Genomic DNA, 19,921 nt, shown 5'->3' with positions numbered 1-19,921 from the left:
AATGAAATAAAGTGTGTCCTTATAAAAAGTGTGAAATTAAATAAAGTGTGGTTTGAGAAAATGTCAGGAACAATTCAGAGTTTTTTTAAAGTCTCTAATGAAATGAATATAATATCCAGTTGATGTTTTTATGAGCGTGATGATGAATTAACATTTCATAATGAGTTGAGCTGAATCATTTCTTCACTTGTTAAACTGGGTTGATTGATGAACATATTCACCTCCCATAACAGCCTCTGTGATCTGCAGCCTCCTCTAGATTACATTTACTCAACTACTTCACTTGAGGACAAATTAGAGGGACTTTTATTTAATTTGAGTCTTTGCTACTTTACACTTGTACTCCACTACATCTCAGAAGTAAATACTATCAGCTTTATTTACTAGTTACTTTGCATATTCAACACCTGAAAACCTCGTATCTCCAGGTGTGCTGCAGGTGAATGTTTGTGATAAACTGAAGGATGAAGTGTTCCCTCATGTGTTCACAGAATTCTCCTCCTTCTTAGACTAAATTAACTCTTTAAAAACTCTCTTTGATTAGCTGCTAAATGCGTCACACAGCTGAAAACAGGCTGTTTTTCTGCCTTTTACAGACTCGTGGTTCTCACAGGACAGCCACAGTACCAACATATGATGATCTGGTAGAATATGAAGCTCTGCTGCAGATTATCTATAGAGTCGTTATAAAGGAGTTAAAATGAGCTCAACATTAAAGACATGAATGCAGCAGTGATATCAATCCACAAACATCAGAGATTAAAACACTGACAAGGAACATTTTACTGCACTGTGACTACTTTTACTTTTCAATATTTACATACTTTTATTTAAGTAAGAATTTCTGATGTTAACTTGTTTTGTAACAGTACTTTTACTGGAGTTATGGATCTGAGTACTGAGGCCCTGAGGGCTCATTGTGAAAACGATCCTTTGGAGGCTCTGTACTTTACAAAGGAGTCCGAAAGTTAATGTGGATTAAATTTAAAGACACAAATGTACACTGACCTCAAAACAAAGGAAAATGTTTCATTCATGTCTTTCTCTCCAACACGTCTGCACTGGGTATTGTCCCAAATCTCAAAGTCCAACTTCTTCTTTACTCACTTTTAATTTCATTGACACAATATTTACCAACAGTTAACTGTATTTATTCAGCAATTCTTCATAAAGTAAAATAAGAAAGAGGGAAATTCCGGTCAAAGCTCCTGATAAAGAAGCGCTTCACTTTTGACTTACGTCACAGCATCCATTACCCATAAATCCGTATTTCTAAACACGGAAGCGGGTTGTGCGCTACAGTAAACACGAATTGACGGAACTTGACGTATTTTATCATCACTAGTGAGGCCGTAACTTGAGTTAAGAACGCGGGGGGGGAAACGGCGCTCAATGTGAGCAGCAAGACTAGAAAATGGCGACATTCTACGGCCGTTTCCCCGTAAAACTACAATACCCACAATTCAGCGCGTGGGATTTAGTTCCGGGTCGGAGGCCATCCGCCTGTCAGCAGGAGAAAAGGTGAGGGGAATGTTTGATCCTGTGATGTTTTCTGGACTTCTCAAGTTATTAAAGTATTAGATATTTTTATTGAACCTCTCGTGGAGCTACACAGCGCATTACATGTATATTTAAGAGCGAACAAAGGCGTGTTTATGATGTAATTACACGACAACATTGTGTCAGGAGTCATGAATAATAATTCAGGCAGGTAACTGTTGAACGACTCGTCAGGTGTGACCTTAGCTGAATGACAAATTACCCTTTAATTGACCAATTTATGGATGCTTTTATTAACGGAGTTGTCTTTAAATGTGTCTCAGAGCTGAGTGTGTTCTTAAACTTCGGCTAGCAGCTAGCTAACAGCAGGCTAACGTCAGCTAGCTGCTGTACACGAGCTGAATATTTTGACCTCACGCGCGGTGAGAACACAATAAGTGGTTAGTTCAATGACAAAAGGAAATCTTACACGCTACTGCAGTCAGACCACCACAGACTGAACACTCGTGGGTTGGATTATTAAAGACTGGGTGACAGAGGAGAGGTCGTACTCCTCGGATTAACTGATTAAAGATGATAATAAAGAAAATCTGACACTTTTTTTACAGAGCAGCTTTAAATACAGAGTGTACAAAGTGCTGTGACAAACGAGCAAAACCAGGAAATTCAGAAGAAACCCTCAAGAGACAAGACAAACACAAGGAAGCTAAGGTGAAGTTAAAAACTAGAAGGCAGGACACAATATGTAAACACACAAAAAGACCATATGAGTCATAACAAGTAAAAAGGAATAAAAGCCATGAAACAGGCAAGATGAAGGAGAAAGAAAGAAGAAAAGAAACATCGTATTGGAGGAATTAAGAGCAGATGAAAAGAATAAAAGATCATAAATGAAAATAAACAAATAAAAGCAGTCAAGGAAATAAACTGCCACAGAGGGAGGAGAACAAGAATCAGTACAAGAACATAAATAGTAACTAAAATAAGAAAAGAAAACAAAAAGGACACTGGATACATTCTATTTCCATCACTTTTATATCGCTTTAAAAAACTAAACTGAAAACATAAAGTGAACACAGACTGATCGTTTGTATCATCATCGTGTCTCTAGTCACGAGTCTTAAATCATTTATTTTCTGTTAAGTTGTGAGTCATCAAAACTGGAGTCGACGGGAGTTCACATCTCTGTGATGTGACGCTGCATCCTAAACTTCTTGTAACGCACGTTAAAGAAATCTTTTAGTGCTACGTGAGAAAATTAATCAGCTTTTTTTTTTCACAGATTGAGTTTTACTCATTTAAACTAAATGTTCCATGTTTATTCTGTGAAGTGCCCGTTAAAGTCACACCTGACCTAAAAAAACAAAACAAAACAAAAAAAACACATTTCAGCCTAATTTTGTTTCCCTTGCTGAACGTTTTTCCCTCTGTGTGTGCGTGTGTGTGTGTGTGTGTGTGTGTGTGTGTGTGTGTGTGTGGCAGGTTAATGTGTGTGTGGATGTAGTTTCCGTGGAGCGCTGTGATGCCCCTGGAGGTCAGATGGCCGTTCCCACATTGCCCTCCTTTGGCCTGGAGGATCTCCAGCTCGCTGGTTATGGGCATGGTGGGCTCATATTCATACTTCTGGACCAGTAAGTTGGATTATTAGTATATTATCAGCCTACTAGTATCTGTGTTTGTTGTCTGACTGCTGATAAAAAATCGTCCTGGTGCAGTAGTGGTCATCACTCTGTGGGCTCAGCGTCCGCAGTAATATCTGATGTCACGATTGACAGCCGATCTGCTCTGAATAATCTGAATTTGCTTGGAAGTTATCAATAAATGAAATAGAGTGAGTACTAAGTAGCAGAATAATGGAAACACTGAAGCAGAGGACCTCCAAATTGTACACAAGTGCGGTACTTTAGTAAATTGCAGTTGGTTATATTCCATCACTGGTTACTCTCGACTTTGAGACTAAGATTTAATTTTTCCTGTGAATGTATATTTCTGATTATCGGTATTGGACCTGAAATAACCATATTGGTTGAACCCTGTTAGATACACACCGTACGCTGAACTGGAAACCAACAAGAATATTCTCACTTGCTAAATGAACTGCAAGTTTTCTGTCCTTCCCTTGTTTTGCCGTCCTCCATCCCAATCTCTCCGTCTTCAGAGTACATGAACTACTTGACGGTCCACAACCAGGAGGTGTTGTTGGACCTGATTGACCAGAGGCCCTCCGACACGCCCCTCATCACTCTGTCCAATCACCAGTCTTGTATGGATGACCCTCACATCTGGGGTAAGGACCGATGCCCCCCCTGAAATCACACAGATCTACACAGTAATATAAAATGACATAATCACATCTGTTTGTCACAGGTGTACTGAAGCTCAGACATTTGTGGAACTTCAACAAGATGCGTTGGTGAGTTTGAGAATTCCACATCGCATCCAGTCATTTGCAGATTTTGTTTTTCTGATCATGTGTGATTATTAACGTCTGTGTGGACAGGACGCCTGCAGCATCTGACATCTGTTTCACCAGAGAGCTGCACTCACAATTCTTCAGCCGTGGAAAGTGCGTTCCTGTCTGCAGAGGTGAGTCTCTGTTGGCGTTAACCCCCGTCGCTGTCCTGCCGTCTGCCGAGGGAACGACTTTATGACATGAACGACATTATGTGTCCTCTCTAGGCGACGGTGTTTACCAGAAGGGCATGGATTTTGTTCTGGAGAAACTGAACAGAGGGGAATGGGTGCACATTTTTCCAGAAGGTGTGTTCTCCTTCCACTAATAGATATTTAACTATGACCTCGTTTTCTGTTTCTGTTGTCAGTTTTTAATAATGTGGAAATACACAAATACACACTCCTTCTGTTGTTTCACATTCAACAGGCAAAGTCAACATGACGGAAGAGTTTATCCGGTTAAAATGGGGTGAGTACAGTGCACGATTTAAAGTGTGTGTGCCACTTTGTGACCTTGTACAATAAAGATGGAAGTGAAAAGTGAATGCAAAGTGATCGTCTCCCTTTAAATCCTTCACATCCTTTTTATGAAGGACTAAATAACACCTAGATGTGACAGAACTACATTAATACTACACAGAAACAACATTTGGTTGAAGGAAAGTGAAGACAGATGCAGATATGATTTTAAATTAAAATTTGTTGTAAATGATCCTCAAGGTCTGTTCGATGTTCAGGACAAATGGACTGGAACTGGAAATAGTTCTGGATTTTGGGTGATTCGGGGTGGAATGACCCATTTGGAATATTCATACTGGAATATTTAGTGCATATTAAAGTGATTCTGTTTCAGATCGTTCCTGGTTTGTGTTTCAGGTGTCGGCCGCCTCATATCAGAGTGCTCCCTTAATCCCATCATCCTGCCGCTCTGGCACGTGGGTGAGTAACCCAACACTACAGTACACTCACCAGATGACGACCCATTATCTGACACGTTCTACTGTTCAAAGATGAACTTGAATTGGAAGTTTATCTGTGACTAGTTTTGTTACAGCTTCCTTCTTCAGTACAGAGCAGCGGGCCGTTCTAGAGCTGAAGAGACTCACACCTTGTTGGTTTTGGTCTTAAATTGAATCTGTTGACACTACGAAAAATCTAGAACATCAGCAGTCGCACCGTTTTCATCATGTTGTGTTTATAATGATGCCAAGAAGCAACAACAGCGCTCAAGTATTTGTCCGTCCGTGTGTTCGATGTCTTTTTCAGGTCTGAGTGACGTTTTGCCAAATATGAAGCCCTACATTCCTCGGGCTGGCAAGGTCTGAACACTCGCATCTGATCCCAGCAATATTTTGTTATTTTGTTATTTTATTGTGGCTTGTTGTTTTATGTGAGTAACTGCTGGTTTGCTTCCAGAGAATCACAATCCTGGTGGGGAAACCGTTCAGTGTGAAAGAACTCGTCGAATCCCTCCGAGCTGAAAACAAGAGCCAGGTGAGGACAGAGTCGATTACACATGTACTCGCTGGGCAGTAACGGATTACTGGTAATGATACAGGCAAGATTTGTAGCCATACATTGAATGTAGTCGCTAAAAATATAATTTTCTTTTTTTTTTTTTTTTATTCAAATGCAGTTTTTTTTTTTCCTGTTTAAGTCGACAAAGTGTCCACAATTCTTTGTTGTTTTATTGTAAAGCTAAAACAATTATATGAATAATCACCCAGATGATGAACAGAAAAATGCTGTTTTTGAAAAAGAACATTTCATTGAATTTTTATTTGTCCTTTCAGTTGGAAATGAGGAAGACTTTGACTGATTTCATCCAGGGGGAGTTTTGGAGCCTGAAGTCGCAGGCCGAGGCCCTCCACGGGCAGATACAGACCAAATCCTGAGTCCCAGCCGTCCTGCTTTTTCTTCAAAATCAACAAGACTGATGATCATCTACCCTAAATCGAGGGTAAAACCTTTTACTACTGGAGGGCCTCCCACACACAGGGCTGTTCATGACCACTTGTATTTTGGTGTCTCCTTCTCTTTACCTTCTGGAGCCCCCCCACACCTCTTCTGAATGTTTTGAACAACGTTTTTTAAGGTGCTGTTGTCGCATCATGATCGCTATCAAACCTCATTTCAAGTTTGAAACAGGCGTCATGTTTTTATACAAAACAGTTTCTTTCAATTAATACCAATCACAGCTGTGTCTGTAGCTTCCCGACCAAACCTCTGAAGTATCATCAGTGTTCCTCATTCTGCTGGTCGTCTTCTGGTTTGGGCTGTGGTTGACTTATTCTCCCACTGGTACCATCACGTGTCCCAGTAATTACGCCCACACTGGATAATTTCATGCCTCTCTATTTATGTGCGGTGCCAATGCAAAGAGTAGTGAGTCCAGATTGACAATGTGAAAGTTGGGTTGGTGAATGGTTCGTGTAACATATCAGACTTTAACTCAGCGTCCTGCCACTGACCAGCCATTAACGTTCACGTTTATACAAACACGCTTTAGAAAAACAGCTTTTCCACATGTCGGGTTTAAAAACCCATACAGGAGTTGTACAACAAGTAGCTGGGGACTTCTTTTGAAAGAGAAACATCAATGGAAAATATACATAAAATGGCTTCATACAGCTTGATTTGAAAAGATGTTATTCAAGCCCTGAATGCACAGTTGAGCTAATTCACCCAATAATTACAAGAACGCTTATAACTGAGCAGCTACGTTGAAGATTTGGTCTTTAAAAAAAGGGTGTAAATATCATCTTTGCACATCAATTTGGGATCGCTGGCCTTCTGGAGACTGTGATTATGCTGTACAAGCTGTACGGAGCCATTTTACATTTTTTTCAGTTGTTTTTGTTTTGTTTTTTTTTCATTTTAAATCAAGTCTCCAGCTGCTTCTGTTGTTTTAGCTGAACGCTGCAACTCCGTTTTACTGTGAAGCTCCAGATCTGTTCTGTGGACTACGACACTTGTGACTGAATTTTCTGGTGACTTGTTCCTTTCAATGAATCCATCACAGATTTGAAAGCAGAGTTAACGATGAAGCTGATGTGAGTGAGATAAAATTATAAACAGTAACAAGCTGCTTCGCTTCCTGTGACTGTATCGAGAGCTCATTACAGAATGTAAATATACTGAACAGGGACTGCAGGAAAAATGATAACCATAAATATTGTAACACATTAGGGTGAATTGAATGGAAATTTTTAGGATTATAAATTAATCCAAGTGTTTTATTTGCGTTCCCAACCACCTCTGAACATTCTGTCACTAACCTTTAACCGTACCATCGCTGGAATGCACAGATAATGTAGAAAGTCGTCATTTTAAAACAGTTAGGATTGAATGTTTAAAAGAAAAAAAGGGGTTCCTGTTACCTCGTTTATTAGGAGAGCTTTACACAAAGCTGCTGTTTGTTTAAATACTAAATATTAGTAAGGCCCTCTGTGCACAAACACATGGAGTGATACAGATTTATATATCTTGTAATCTGATGAAGTTAATCAGGGATTCGGCTCTGAACTGCATGATAACTCACAGCTGAGGCATGTGGAGTCAGCGACTGTTAGGATGGTGTCGCGGTGAATCGTACCGTTCGGCTTTTAACGCGTCCATGCAGCTTAAATCATCTTGTAACATCCCCATGTGCTCTTCCTGCTCTCTGTAATCTCTCGTGCATCAATCAAGTTTGCAGATAATTTGGTAGAGCTGTACATTATTCTTTTTCAGATGAAGAATTAAAAGTTTTCTGCAGATCCTTTCAGCCTCTGGATGCTCGGCCATCACAGATGTATACGTGTAATTTTTTGTTCATCAGTGGTTTTTATAGGGGAGGAGAGGCCACAGCTAAGTGATCTGTGGTGATTTTATAAATGTATCGCCTTACTGAACGCCAGTCTTTCCTACTGTACAGTATGTGGACACCAATAAAGTATTTCACTTTTCTACATTTTTAGTGTTTGACGCATGTTTCACTGGCTCTTGCACGACATCTCGTCCAGTTCCTGCTGCACCGATCCAAATAATACAAAACTGCAATATGATGAAATCACGTCACCTGAGACTGTGTAACTGATGGCCCCTGTGAAAAGGAGATGTTGTGGTAAATGTTAAGACACACCATGACAGGATGGGGTTGCTTCTGTGTTAGGTCTGTTTTTATTCCATAACTTACATGTCTGTGACCAGCACAAGGCTCACTGCTGATATGATCTATAAATGATGTGTGTGGGGTGAAAATTAAACTGTACAACAAGCTTAAAATCACTTTTCTATGTTGAGGTATGTGGAGGAGCTCAACTGTTTAGTATTGGTGAAGAAATGTTAATGAGCAGAGCACGATCCTCATTGGCTGATTTTCTTTCTACATGATCAAACTAACTAATCAAACTCACTTTGTTTTTATGACTGGATGAACTGGGGGACAACACACTTTATACTGTTTTTACTGTGTTTATATGTGGCGGACCCCGCCACCTTCCTAGCCTCAAACTGTGTTCTGGGACCTTATTCTGATCTGAGAACAGCTTGTTGATTCACTGATGGAAAAGATCAATATTTCTGAGTTTGTATTATTACCTTATATTACCTAAAAAACCCCTTATAATTATAAGTTGTTTGTTTGTTTGTTTACCACCTAAGAGAGAGCACCTCCACCTCCACCTGTGACGTCTCACCTGCAGGATCAGCTGCAGCGAGAACGAGCCCCGTCTTCATCCTCCGTCACGTGACGTCACTCGACGTCACCTGCTGTCAGTCTGTAAAGATGGCGACGACGGGGCATCTTCAGCGCATCTCCGCGGCTTTGGCCGTTTTTCTCGGTCTGTCGAGCATACTGCAGCGGGGAGATTGCGATGAGCAGGTGCCGCTCATTCTGTGGACAAGCGAAGGGTGAGTCACGTTGTGTTTTCGTGCGTTTTCTCCTCACAGGACGGTTTTTGAAGGCTAACGGGTTTCGACGCTCGCACTCCCTGTTAGCTAGCTGTTAGCTGTGTGTCCGTTAGGAGGACGTTAGCTAGCGTCGATGTTTCTCTGCTGAAGAGCCGAACACGATGTAAACGGAGCTGAAGAACGACTGAACGCTCGAGTAATTAAGATAAAGAAGCGTGACGTGATATCTCCCTGTGATTCTGATGAATGACAGGTGCAGTGTCACCTGTCAGTTAAGCCGTTCAACGTCACGTAGCCTGATGACCAGTGTGATCGATGAGAAATTTATAAAGCTGACATTCATTTCAACGGCAGGTGTGTCCAGATTACACCTGCCTGTAAACTCCACACTGAGTAACAGGCACAAAATGACAGTTTTCTTTATAGTAATTTGAGTACTTTTCATTTAATTCTGTAATTAAACATCATTTTGAAAGGCAGTTGTTTTGAATTTTGTGTTTTACTTTCTTTTGCACTGTAATTGTTTGATTATTTCTCTCTTCCACCACTAAATTCCAGAGCTGCTTTTTCCTCCATTTCATTTAATTGAGGGTTACATTAATTTTGCAGATTTGGATTTTATATTTAAACATTTGCTCCAGATTTGACCTCTCATGTAATACAGAGGGCTGCAGTCAGGCTGAGTAATTCAACCATATATGTCATTATAGTGAAATAAGACGGAGATTGTCCTTCTGTCACAATAAGACACGAGTGTTGTCCTGTCCTGGTTTTAAAGGCTGCATTACAGTGAAGTGATGCTATTTTATTACCCACTTAGTCATTATGTCCATATTATTATTTATCTCTAATGTTTTGTGAAAGTACCAGTTCTCATCCTGACAGTTCTGTATCACAGTATTAATGAGGTATATGGTCAAAAATCTGGTGATTTGATGCCCAGTCTTCATAATTCAAATAGTGATCAGTTTACAATCGTTTGATATAAATAATATACAGAATAACAACATTAACAAATATTAATACTCCAATACATCGGAGGCCCGTCCTGTACATGTGAAGTATTTTTTGTAGGATTATGTTTCCTTTAGATTAAGATCTGAATACTTGTTCCTCCACCAGGATCTCCCTTCCGAGTCAGTCCCCTCCTACAGCGGGTCACATCGTGGAGCAGCAGCAGCTGGCCGCCTACCTGGAGAAAGCTCTGAGTGACGGCCCGAGAAATGTAGTGCTGTTCCTTCAGGACAAGGTACACACAAGCACACACACATTCTTTGACAGACTTGGGTGTTTAACAGTCACCACATATGTCACACAGCTGTCGAGCTTTTATGAACATTCCCAAATCTGCTTTGAAAATCTGTACCAAGGCTGAACTTATTAATGAATCTGCTGGTTATTTTCTCAACTAAGAACTAAAAGAGACTCTATGTTACAATTTGTAGACATTTACATGTGTTAATCGCTTTTTTATTGGTTAAATGTGAGCGTATTGTAACGTGAAATGAAAAATTAGACGTTCCTCGTCCGTCTCGTTGTCTAAATGAATCTGTGGATGATTTATTGAAGTTGATGCTGCTGAACTGTGGATTTCTTTGTGAAGGACTCGGGTTGGATTTTGTCTGCCGTGTTTCTACAGCAGCCCAGAAAGGACAATCTTTTTGTTGTTGTTGTTTTTGTGTTTTTAGCAGGGGGACAGAACAGGGATGTTTCGTTTTGCTGCAGTCTGCAACCTCACAGCTAGATGGCCCTAAAATGTCCACATGGGTCCTTTTTGTAAAATGACTTGTTTGCTCTCAGTTGAAGTCAGAACAATATAAATAATCCTAATAATGATTCAGAACAGAACATTTCTGGAAATCTGAGTTTTGCAGCTTAAATATCTGCATTTTGAGTTTGAATTTTGCTCATTTGAGATTTTTTGATCGTTTCCACCCAGATGAGCATAGAAGACTTCACCATGTATGGAGGAGCTTTCGGAAACAAACAGGACAGCGTTTTCCCCAACCTCGAGGTAAGATGATGTCATAAAGTTATTGAGTATATTTTGAGTCCTATTACACTCTTAATTTGTGAAGTTCCCATCTGAAATAAACATGACAGAAAGCCTACGAGAGTGTTACACTTAACTGTAAATTTACTAAAAACCACCAGATCTTCTTTATATATTTTGTTGAGTTGCATATTTACATTATCCAAAATGTTTCCAATAATGTCTGAACCAGAGAAATCTATAATTTTACTGAAGGTAATCATGTGTTTCATTTGGTCATCTGTTGATGATAATAAGCATAAAACTTGTAACCCTTCTGTCATTTGTATGTCACTGACAGATGTTCTGTCTCTTGTGTCTCACAGGGCGCTCTGATGTCCTCGTCCTCCCCTCTGGTGCTGCCTGCTGTGTCCTGGCCGGCCTCCAATGCAGTGATTGGTCAGCTGCAGGACCAATTAGAAACCTCCCCTCTGTACATGGACCCTGAGACCCTCAGCCAGCTGAGGCTCAACGCCTCCTCACCCGCCCTGCTGGTGTTCAGGCTGCCGTACGGCATCGGGTAGGTAAAAACTATCTTTAAGCCCCAGACAGAATACAGTCCAGTTTTTATCACTCACTGCTGATCTCTGCCTCCCTCCTACAATACCCTTTAATATAAGTAATGTTAGAATAACGGACTCGAACTCTTGGCCACTGCTGCGATGTTAAGGCCTCTGTACGTGGTGCAGCTTTGTTGTCCAACCAGGCCAGAAAATCAACGATAAAAATAGGCTGCAGTCTCTCGATTATGCTCCATCTCCACATCCAAATATTAAATCCACCACATCTCCACTAGAGAAATAACTTGAGTCAGAATGGGATTTATACAGTCTCAGTTCTTTTGATTGTAATCATGCTAATTTCACTCACCTCCCTCCTCTTTTCATCAATATCTCATTGTTGTCCGACTCTCTTTCAGGGCTGATCTGATGTCTGCAAAAGAGATTCTCAGTGGAAACGGTGAGTCTTGCATTATACACACACACACACACACACACACACACACACACAGAAAAGAGGAACTGCAGACCAGAATAGATGATCAGATATGATTTTCATACACTGAGGTTCGTGTCAGGCAGCAGGTCTAACACGTGTCAGATTACCAGGCTGTCCCCTCAAGCTGATTGATCACCCTGTAAAGTCAGATGGATTCTGATTGGCTATCAGTGTTTCTATTGTTCATCAAACTGCTCTGAAAGTGATCCCAACGATATCGTTCTCCACAATTTTTATAACGTTGTAGTTGTAGTTGTTCTTGTGGATGGACCTGGACCCTCTGAGGACGGGTTTTTGCATGTGAGAACGCTACTAGACGAAGATGTTGTTTTTCAGACGAGGTGATTGGTCAGGTGTTGAGCACCATGAAGGCCCAGTCCGTTCCATACACAGCCATCTACACAGCCCTGCGGCCGTCCAGGGTGAGTGCCCTTGTGTTTAGTAATGATGCGTTGAACATGTGTTGAATCATGTTTGTCTGACCCAACAGTCTGTCGTCCTCTTGCTGTCTCTTCACAGGAAGCTGCGTCTCTCTCTATTGAGGCCGGCCTCGGTGGAGGACGCTCTCTGCTGCAGGCCAGAGGTGGATACAGGGAGAGGCAGAGAGAGCGGGAGAGGCAGCGTCGGATCAAGGAGAAGGCTGAGATCTACGGTCCGGTGGAGTTTAAGGTGGAGCGACTCAGTTACTTCTTTCTATACATTCACTTAAGTCTCGCCATAAATGAAAAGTGTGCTGTCTTATATATTCTTCTTATTGTTAACAAATCCTATTTAAAGGACCAAAATCGACTGTTGATATCTCAGTAACAAGCATTAGCCGCATTTCCACTAAGCATTTTGAAGAATATTGCATCAGAAAGCTTATAGAAACAGCAACAGTCTAAAAAACGTTTTTACGTTTGTACGCTAGTTGAAGTACAGAATGTTTGATGGAAACAGAATCGAACCTGCTGTCTTCATTATAATTGTTATAATTGTTCTTCATCTCTGGGCAGCATCGTGGCCGATGCTAAGAATATTTACATCCTGCCCCGTCATAATTTCTGAAGACCTCTCTCCATTTAGTCTCCTGGTTTGTTTACCTCTGGCCTGTTTACTTCCACATCCACATGTGATGTAGGACACACTGCGCCATCCGCTGACCAAATCACGCTTTACTAGTCCAAGTTCATTAATGTAAAACGGTTCATGGAAACGCACCTGATTCACTTTTTTTTTTTTTCAAAAGTTTGCTTTAAATTTGCTTGACATTTTATGGAAACATGGCGACTGTGTGTGTTTCACAGCCCGATGTATCCTCCTCCTCCTCCTCCTCCTCCTCCTCCTCCTCCTCCTCTGGGCCACAGAGTGCCACCGTTGTCTCCACACTGTTGCCATGAACACACACACACTGTAGTTTATTTTGATTCAATCCAAAACACAACTGGATCCTGTTTCCACAAGTACAGGACAAAGCTCTAAACACCAGATGGGTTTATAACTAACAATTACATGCCAGAAGAGGGCAGCACATATAACATATACATCTTTACATTCCCCATTTCTTTTATTATTCATATGGCTCTAGTTTAATAAGCAGGAGCAGATAAATGTATTTTATCGAACACTTTTATTTGCAGTGTTGAGAAGACGTTGCTGAAGTAAAACTAAAGAGACCGACTGACACGTGATGACATGGTGTTCAGCTTCCATCAGCAATGATTTAACTTTTTTTGGTCCAGCGTTAAAGTATCAAACAAAAAATAATCCAATATTTAATCTTAATCTTGTAGAATCACCAACCATTGTTGTGATGGTACCGACTGGGGGAGGTCAGCATGTCGCCCCTGGCATTTCACAGGTTTTTGGTGTTATTATGGAATTTGGTAACAATAAGAAAAATATGCAACAACAGCTTTATTCTTTCAGTCTTGTTTTCTTGATCTCTCATCTCTCGTCCTTCTTCCTGCAGGAGGGTGAAGACACCTGTATCCTCCTGTGGGCTACAGGCCTGACAGTCAGCATCCTTCGGAGCGGTAGCTGGGAAGTCCAGGACTTGACCTCGGCCACCTTTGGGAAGGAAGCTCGTCTGAAGCTCGACGGCTCCCGCTGCGACAAAACCAAAGCGAGGTAGTTCATATGTATCATATACTGAAGGGGGGCTGTGCAGTTTTGGGGTGTCCGACTCAGAATTTACATTTTTACAACATTAATGAGGTAGAAATTCAAACTCAGAAACATTTATCTATTCCATCAGTGAACAAACAAGCTGTTTATCAATGAATAATAAGAATAAGATCCCAGAGCACCGTTTGACGCTAGAAACAGAAGAACTTGTTTTTATAACTAAAATCTGTCAATGAAGATCTCTCTTCTCTGATTAAAATTTCTTCACCAAGACGAAGTAGTGCACTATTTAAAAAGTGAAGGAGCTTCTTAGGTATTATTTTTCGGACAGTCAGAACTTCAGCCACAGCGTTTATTCACCAACCAATTATAATATGACATAAAATGAAGTTGAATCCACCTGTGGGGAAGTTTTAAACTTCACTTTATATAATCTGCGATCCATCAGGGTTTTCTTCTATCACTGATTCATCTACACATTATTATTATTTTTTTATTTAATTGATTCTTGGTCTGTAAAGAAAAAACTGAAAATAATGAAAAATGTAAGTGATCAATTATCAAATCAGACCACCACTGCCCACATTCATGAGTGTAGTATGACTACAGTATCCATGACTGGAGTATCTTACATTGTTTCACATCCCTAAAATCTGATGATGAAGGTTTAATAAACAAATATTGAAAAGGTGTAATAAATAAAACAATACAAAAATCAGACAAACTGAACAAATTTTACCAAAGAGACACAAACCATGTTGTTAAAAACTTTATTAGACCTGATATTTCATCATCAGTGTGATTGGAGAGTTAATGGGATGCAGATGTTACTTTACATTTATTTCACCACCAAAACTGCTCTCACTATCCACCACAGCAGCATTGAAACACTTAAGAAATTGTCTTTATATGAAATGTTTTTTTTTTTTTTGATGAAATCTTAAAATCGTGTTTTCTTGACCTTCTTTATCTGATTTAATCTTTGGTTCTTTGCAGGTTGGTTCTAAACTATGAGGATGTTCTCCGCCACCGCGACTTCAAACTAATGTGAGTGTACAACACAGAAAACACACTCAAATAAATAAATGTAATTTCTTATCATCAGTTCTGTTTGAACGTTTAAGCTCTCAGCTCTATAAATTAGTGAAACTAGTGGACATGGAGCTTCACCATCTCCTCCTGTAACCTCCATCAACCTGTCTGAATTCCCTCCATGTGTTTGTGTGCATCCAGCTTTGCCATGAGCCAGCGTCACTACAAGGTGTCGGCTCGCCGCTGGTTCACGCTGGACGCCGTGGAGCTGGAGTACGACGGCACCAAAGCCACATTCAACGGCAGCAGAAACATTTATGCTCCGGCTGAGTACTCGTACCGCTGCGAGTCCGTCACCAACTACCGTTGGCCGCTGCTCGTCCCTCGCTCCTCCAAAGATCCAGCCAATCAGTGGAGGGTTTCTTTTGAAGACTTTCAGGTAAGAAAGTCGTCATCTTTTAAAGTGTGACACCGCGGCCCCTTCAACACACAGGAAGTATGACTGGCCGAGGAAGCTTCCAGGATTACTTTTGTTAGTCAAACTAATTTGACAAAGAAAAAAATAGAAGAAATCTTCTGTTTTCCATGCGTGAAACTGTGTACCGTCAGACAATATAAAAAAAAAATACCCCACCCAAAAACATTTCTCACTCAGTTTCCAGCATGGCAAAAAAAAAAAAAAACCACGTGAGAAAGTTTTGAAAAGAAGAAGAAAAAGTTTTCCTCATCTTACAAGTTATTTACATTTTGTTTTAGCATCTGTGAAACATGAAAAAGAGAATGAAGGAGAATCTGTTTGGATTTCATTTGGGATAAAAAAAATTCAGGAGAATTTTTTTTTCTTATGTGTGAAACTTGAGTGGAAAAACAAAAACCTTTTTTACTTTTTCATGTGTGAAAAAATGCAATAAAAATTCAACTAGGAAAAATACAATGTGTGAATTTTTCCTGTATGAAACTTGTTTGAAAAAAAAAGAATTTCAGGAGAAAAAAAAAAATCAGGAAATATTTATATATACTTACAGAAATAAGCCAGAACCTTCTTCTGGAAAAAAAATCAATGAAACTAGTTTGAAAAGGGAAAAGAAATCCAGAAATTAAAGTAAATATTAAGTATTAGAAAGTTAGAGTTGGGGTTAGGAAGATTTTTATTTTACTGTATGAGATAAGAAAGTGGGGAAGAATTTGTCCAATTGGCTGTTGAACATTTTGTCTCTCAATGTTTCTTTTTATACAAACAGAACACAGAAATTAACACAGTCACCTCTTTTTCATTTAACGTGACAGATCCAGGGCTTCAACGTGTCTGACGGGGAGTTCTCGTATGCCAGTGACTGCGCCGGCTTTTTCTCTCCTGGCATCTGGATGGGGCTGATGACCAGTCTCCTCATGGTCCTCGTGCTCACCTACGGCCTGCACATGATCATGCAGCTCCGCACTATGGACCGTTTTGATGACCCCAAGGGCCCGGCTATCTCTGTGCCCCAGACAGAGTAACTACAGAGTAACTACTGTCCTGACTTCACTTTCCATGTCTCCTCCCCTCTGTACTTTAAATGCTTCTCCTTCATTCCCTCCCTTTACATTCCACTCCCTGTTCATCTGTAGTTGGGCATTATACAGACTAATTAGTCGTGTTGTCAGAATAAGGGTTTAGTCATCACTGCGTAGATGTCAGTTTATAAAATGTGCATCCTGAGACTGAAGAGCCGAGTGTTCAGGTAGCCCGGTTTGTGCCTCTCGTGTAAAAAAGATGGTTTATTGAAACTGAAAGCTGCTCTGAAGGGCTTTCTACAATCCTCAGTCACTTAGCTGAAAAATGTCCATCTTTGTCTCAAGCAGCAATGAACAATATTCTTTATTTAATGTGATCATGTGAAAGATGGCGCTCATCATCACAACGTGCAACTCAACTCCGTTTACGGAGCTTTAAAGAGAATTCATTCTGTCTGGTCACAACATTACGTTCAAGCAGCCATCATCAGGTAAAAGGCTGTAAAAGTCCACTGTTCATCAAGGCTGTGCTGCACAACGCTCGCGTTTCTCTGCTCTGTGGAAAAAATATGCAGAAGACAGAAAGTCCAACAGCAGCGTGACTGCATAGTGAGTCTCGTCAAACACAGAGGCACAAAAATCAAGGAAAAATTATAAAATAAACACAAATAAACAGACTGAGCAAGTCAACAACATCCACTTCTGAAACACTCCCAGTGAGATGCGAAAACGCTGCACAGTTACGATCACGCACGCAAACATTCAGATTATTCAGGAAGTAAGTTGAGTGGTGTACAAGTAAAAACTGACTTTAAACATTTCTGAGTACAAGTAAACACATGAAAGGAACAATTCACCCAAAAATGAAGCTTCACGGCAGAACAGCGTTGCAGCATTCTGCCAAACAACGGAAGGAGAAGTTAGGTGAACTGTTCCTTTAATGTTGAACTCCATTATTTCTCAAACTGCATTAGTTGTGATGTTAATACACGAGAGGCTCAAACTTGGGTGAGTTTTCAGGCTGCTGTGGAGGAATACAGTTGTACATACAGGGACAAAAATTAAATTATAAAAATGCTATTTATTGGTGAAACTCATTGTGTATGTGTGTGTTTACAACTGTTTTGTGTCTGTCAGTAGACAAAGGTTAGGTGTTGATATTGAATGAAGTGATCACGTTTTCTGTATGGATGATAGATGAACGTGCATCAATTACTGTTAAAGAGCAAAGGGACAAGCCGACTCAGATCCAGATAATCTCAGTACACATGCAGAGACGAGCTGTAACAGGCTGCATGAAGTCAGACATTTCCAAGTGTTTGTTCATCTTCTTCACGGTTTTGTTTCAGACCGTGAGCTTAAAGCTATTTTCATTTCTGTCATAATTAACATGAATGCTGTATTTATTACTCAGCTGAAGTGCACTGAAATATGCTCAATGTGAATTTTATTTTCAGTTGGTTAACTTATTTTGTTTTGATAATTTGTAGTGAATATCAATGATGTGAGGATTATTGGTCCTGTGTTGATGTGAACCCAATAAAACATCTGTGAAAACTGAATGGCTATTTTTATTTTGAATATGATAACGAATTCTAATTTATTCACATAATATATTACAGAAATCAAATCGAGGCTTATCAAAGAACAGTGCAGCACGTTTGTATACGGGCACATTTACAGAATGCAAGTATTGTCCTCATGTTCAAATCTGAAGTGCTTGCATGAAAAAAAATAAATCAGGAGAATTATTTTTTTAATGTAAAAACTTAAAGGAAATGTTTTCCATCTGTCTTTTTTGACAAATTAAATAAATAAATAAAAAGGGATTTATAATGGGAAAAAATCATGCAAATTTTCCTCATGAAAAATTAAACCAGGAATTAGTTGTGTTTTCTTTTGGGGGAAAAAAATAACTTTCTTCTAGAAATATTTTTCAGGAGGAATTTTTTCATGTTGAAACTGATAATTTTTTTTTTTTCCCACACAAATTTCTCCTGGGGAACTTTTATGTTTTCATGTATGAAGCATGTTTGAAAAGAAAAATTTAGAGGCTGATCAAACAGTTCAGCACGTTTCATTCTAGTGAAATGTAATTACTTACATTTACAGAACTCTGGTATTGTAATAATATTATTTAATCAGTAGATAAAGATTTTCAATGACTGATTTCATACCGTTTTTTTACTTTGTTTATATGTGGCGGACCCTGCCACCTTTCTAGCCTCAAACAGTGTTCTCGGTCCTTAGTTTCCTCTGAGAACAGCTTGTTTATTCACTTAAGGCTAAATTAATTTCTGATCCTGTTTTATGCACAGTTATATTTCTAAGAGGCACATATTGTACATTATACTACATTAATCTGACAGCTTTGGCTACTGTACAGGTTTCCCTTCCATATCCTTCCCATCCATGGAAACCATGTATCTCCAAGTGATGATTTGAATATGAATGTTCCTGACCAACTGAAGGATGAGACAGTTGTTCCACTGTAGGTTCATAAAATTCCCCTTCTTTAGCTAAATACACATTTTTAAAAAAGCTACACTATAACATATGGTGATCTTATAGAATATGATGGATTGCTGTAGGTTAAACAAGACATATATAAAATATTATATACAGGAGATAAAATGAGCTCAGCTTCAAAGATCTGCAGCAGTAAAATGACACAAACACGTGAATGCAGCAGGAATATTAATCCACCAACATCACATATAAAAAGACTGACAGGGAACATTTTACTGCACCGTGAATACTTTTAATACCAATAAGTACAACTTGCTGATAATACTTATAATTTCTAACATACTTTTACAGTAATTAAGCGTGTAGATGAGTATTTTCGCACACACACTGCGTTGTTTGTACTGGGATGAAGAATCTGAATATTGATCGATATTCAATATAGTTGTGTAAAGTTGTAATACTCACAGGTTGTTCTGGGTGCTGGAGAGGTGGCGCGGCTCTTTCTGGATCACCTCCGTCTGAAGCATCCTCCTCCCCCGCTGCCGTCACCCGGGCAGCTCCTGGCTGTTAGCATGGCTAGTGCTAACGGAAGGAGCGCCTCCGTGTAACTGCTGGTTCGTCGTGTTGTCATCAGTAATGGCCGCCTTTAAAAAGATCGTCACGTTTAGTAGTCTTGCCACAACCTTTCTCATTTTCCTCCCGCTTGCTCCGTCCTTCGGCCCCGCTGGAATAACTTCACCTCACCGTCGTTTCTTGTACTCGGCGCCGTTCGGTTTGTTTTGGAGCTGTACTACTGAGTCATCTCTGCACATGCGCAGTAAGATGGAATAGTCCACTGTAGCGTCGACTGAAGGGGTGTGGGGGCGAGACACACATCGTGGATTAAGCATTGTGATGCCATTTAGCGCATGGGCTTTTTTTTTTGTTTTGAAAAACATAATG

The 19,921-nt window shown here is 39.9% G+C and overlaps 3 protein-coding genes and 1 long non-coding RNA gene across 4 annotated transcripts in view; 3 read left to right on the top strand and 1 right to left on the bottom strand.

Annotated features, from left to right (window-relative positions):
* Nucleotides 1-19,921, top strand: part of LOC119022489 (putative C-type lectin domain family 20 member A) — an 826,153-nt gene that overhangs the window by 4,557 nt on the left and 801,675 nt on the right. The gene's annotated exons all lie outside the window — the stretch shown is intronic.
* taz (tafazzin) lies at nt 1,370-7,908 on the top strand. Its single transcript, XM_037103437.1, has 11 exons — nt 1,370-1,521; nt 2,983-3,131; nt 3,659-3,787; nt 3,868-3,913; nt 4,001-4,086; nt 4,180-4,260; nt 4,382-4,423; nt 4,831-4,893; nt 5,221-5,273; nt 5,371-5,448; nt 5,748-7,908. Exons 2-11 carry the CDS (start codon nt 3,023-3,025, stop codon nt 5,847-5,849), a joined length of 789 nt encoding a protein of 262 aa, XP_036959332.1. The 5' UTR covers nt 1,370-1,521; nt 2,983-3,022; the 3' UTR covers nt 5,850-7,908.
* Nucleotides 5,792-18,072, top strand: atp6ap1a (ATPase H+ transporting accessory protein 1a). The gene is made up of 12 exons (XM_037103401.1): nt 5,792-5,914; nt 8,599-8,847; nt 9,970-10,096; nt 10,787-10,861; nt 11,206-11,399; nt 11,799-11,839; nt 12,215-12,300; nt 12,398-12,547; nt 13,830-13,987; nt 14,981-15,031; nt 15,218-15,455; nt 16,304-18,072. Exons 2-12 carry the CDS (start codon nt 8,723-8,725, stop codon nt 16,511-16,513), a joined length of 1,455 nt encoding a protein of 484 aa, XP_036959296.1. The 5' UTR covers nt 5,792-5,914; nt 8,599-8,722; the 3' UTR covers nt 16,514-18,072.
* Nucleotides 13,469-19,803, bottom strand: LOC119022503. The gene is made up of 2 exons (XR_005075948.1): nt 19,445-19,803; nt 13,469-13,966 (listed from the first exon to the last, which is right to left on the bottom strand). It is a non-coding gene; the product is annotated as an uncharacterized LOC119022503 (long non-coding RNA).

The sequence above is a fragment of the Acanthopagrus latus genome, chromosome 7 (genome assembly GCF_904848185.1).
Source record: "Acanthopagrus latus isolate v.2019 chromosome 7, fAcaLat1.1, whole genome shotgun sequence".
NCBI classification, from domain to species: domain Eukaryota; kingdom Metazoa; phylum Chordata; class Actinopteri; order Spariformes; family Sparidae; genus Acanthopagrus; species Acanthopagrus latus.
This window is presented reverse-complemented; position numbering and strand designations above follow the sequence as displayed.

Coding starts and splice junctions, on each gene's coding strand:
- taz (XM_037103437.1), top strand. CDS start 3,023: ATGCCCCTGGAGGTCAGATGGCCGTTCCCACATTGCCCTCCTTTGGCC. Junction 3,914..4,000: donor AACTTCAACAAGATGCGTTG/GTGAGTTTGAGA, acceptor CTGTGTGGACAG/GACGCCTGCAGCATCTGACA. Junction 4,424..4,830: donor GTTTATCCGGTTAAAATGGG/GTGAGTACAGTG, acceptor TTTGTGTTTCAG/GTGTCGGCCGCCTCATATCA.
- atp6ap1a (XM_037103401.1), top strand. CDS start 8,723: ATGGCGACGACGGGGCATCTTCAGCGCATCTCCGCGGCTTTGGCCGTT. Junction 10,097..10,786: donor TGCTGTTCCTTCAGGACAAG/GTACACACAAGC, acceptor GTTTCCACCCAG/ATGAGCATAGAAGACTTCAC. Junction 15,032..15,217: donor CACCGCGACTTCAAACTAAT/GTGAGTGTACAA, acceptor GTGTGCATCCAG/CTTTGCCATGAGCCAGCGTC.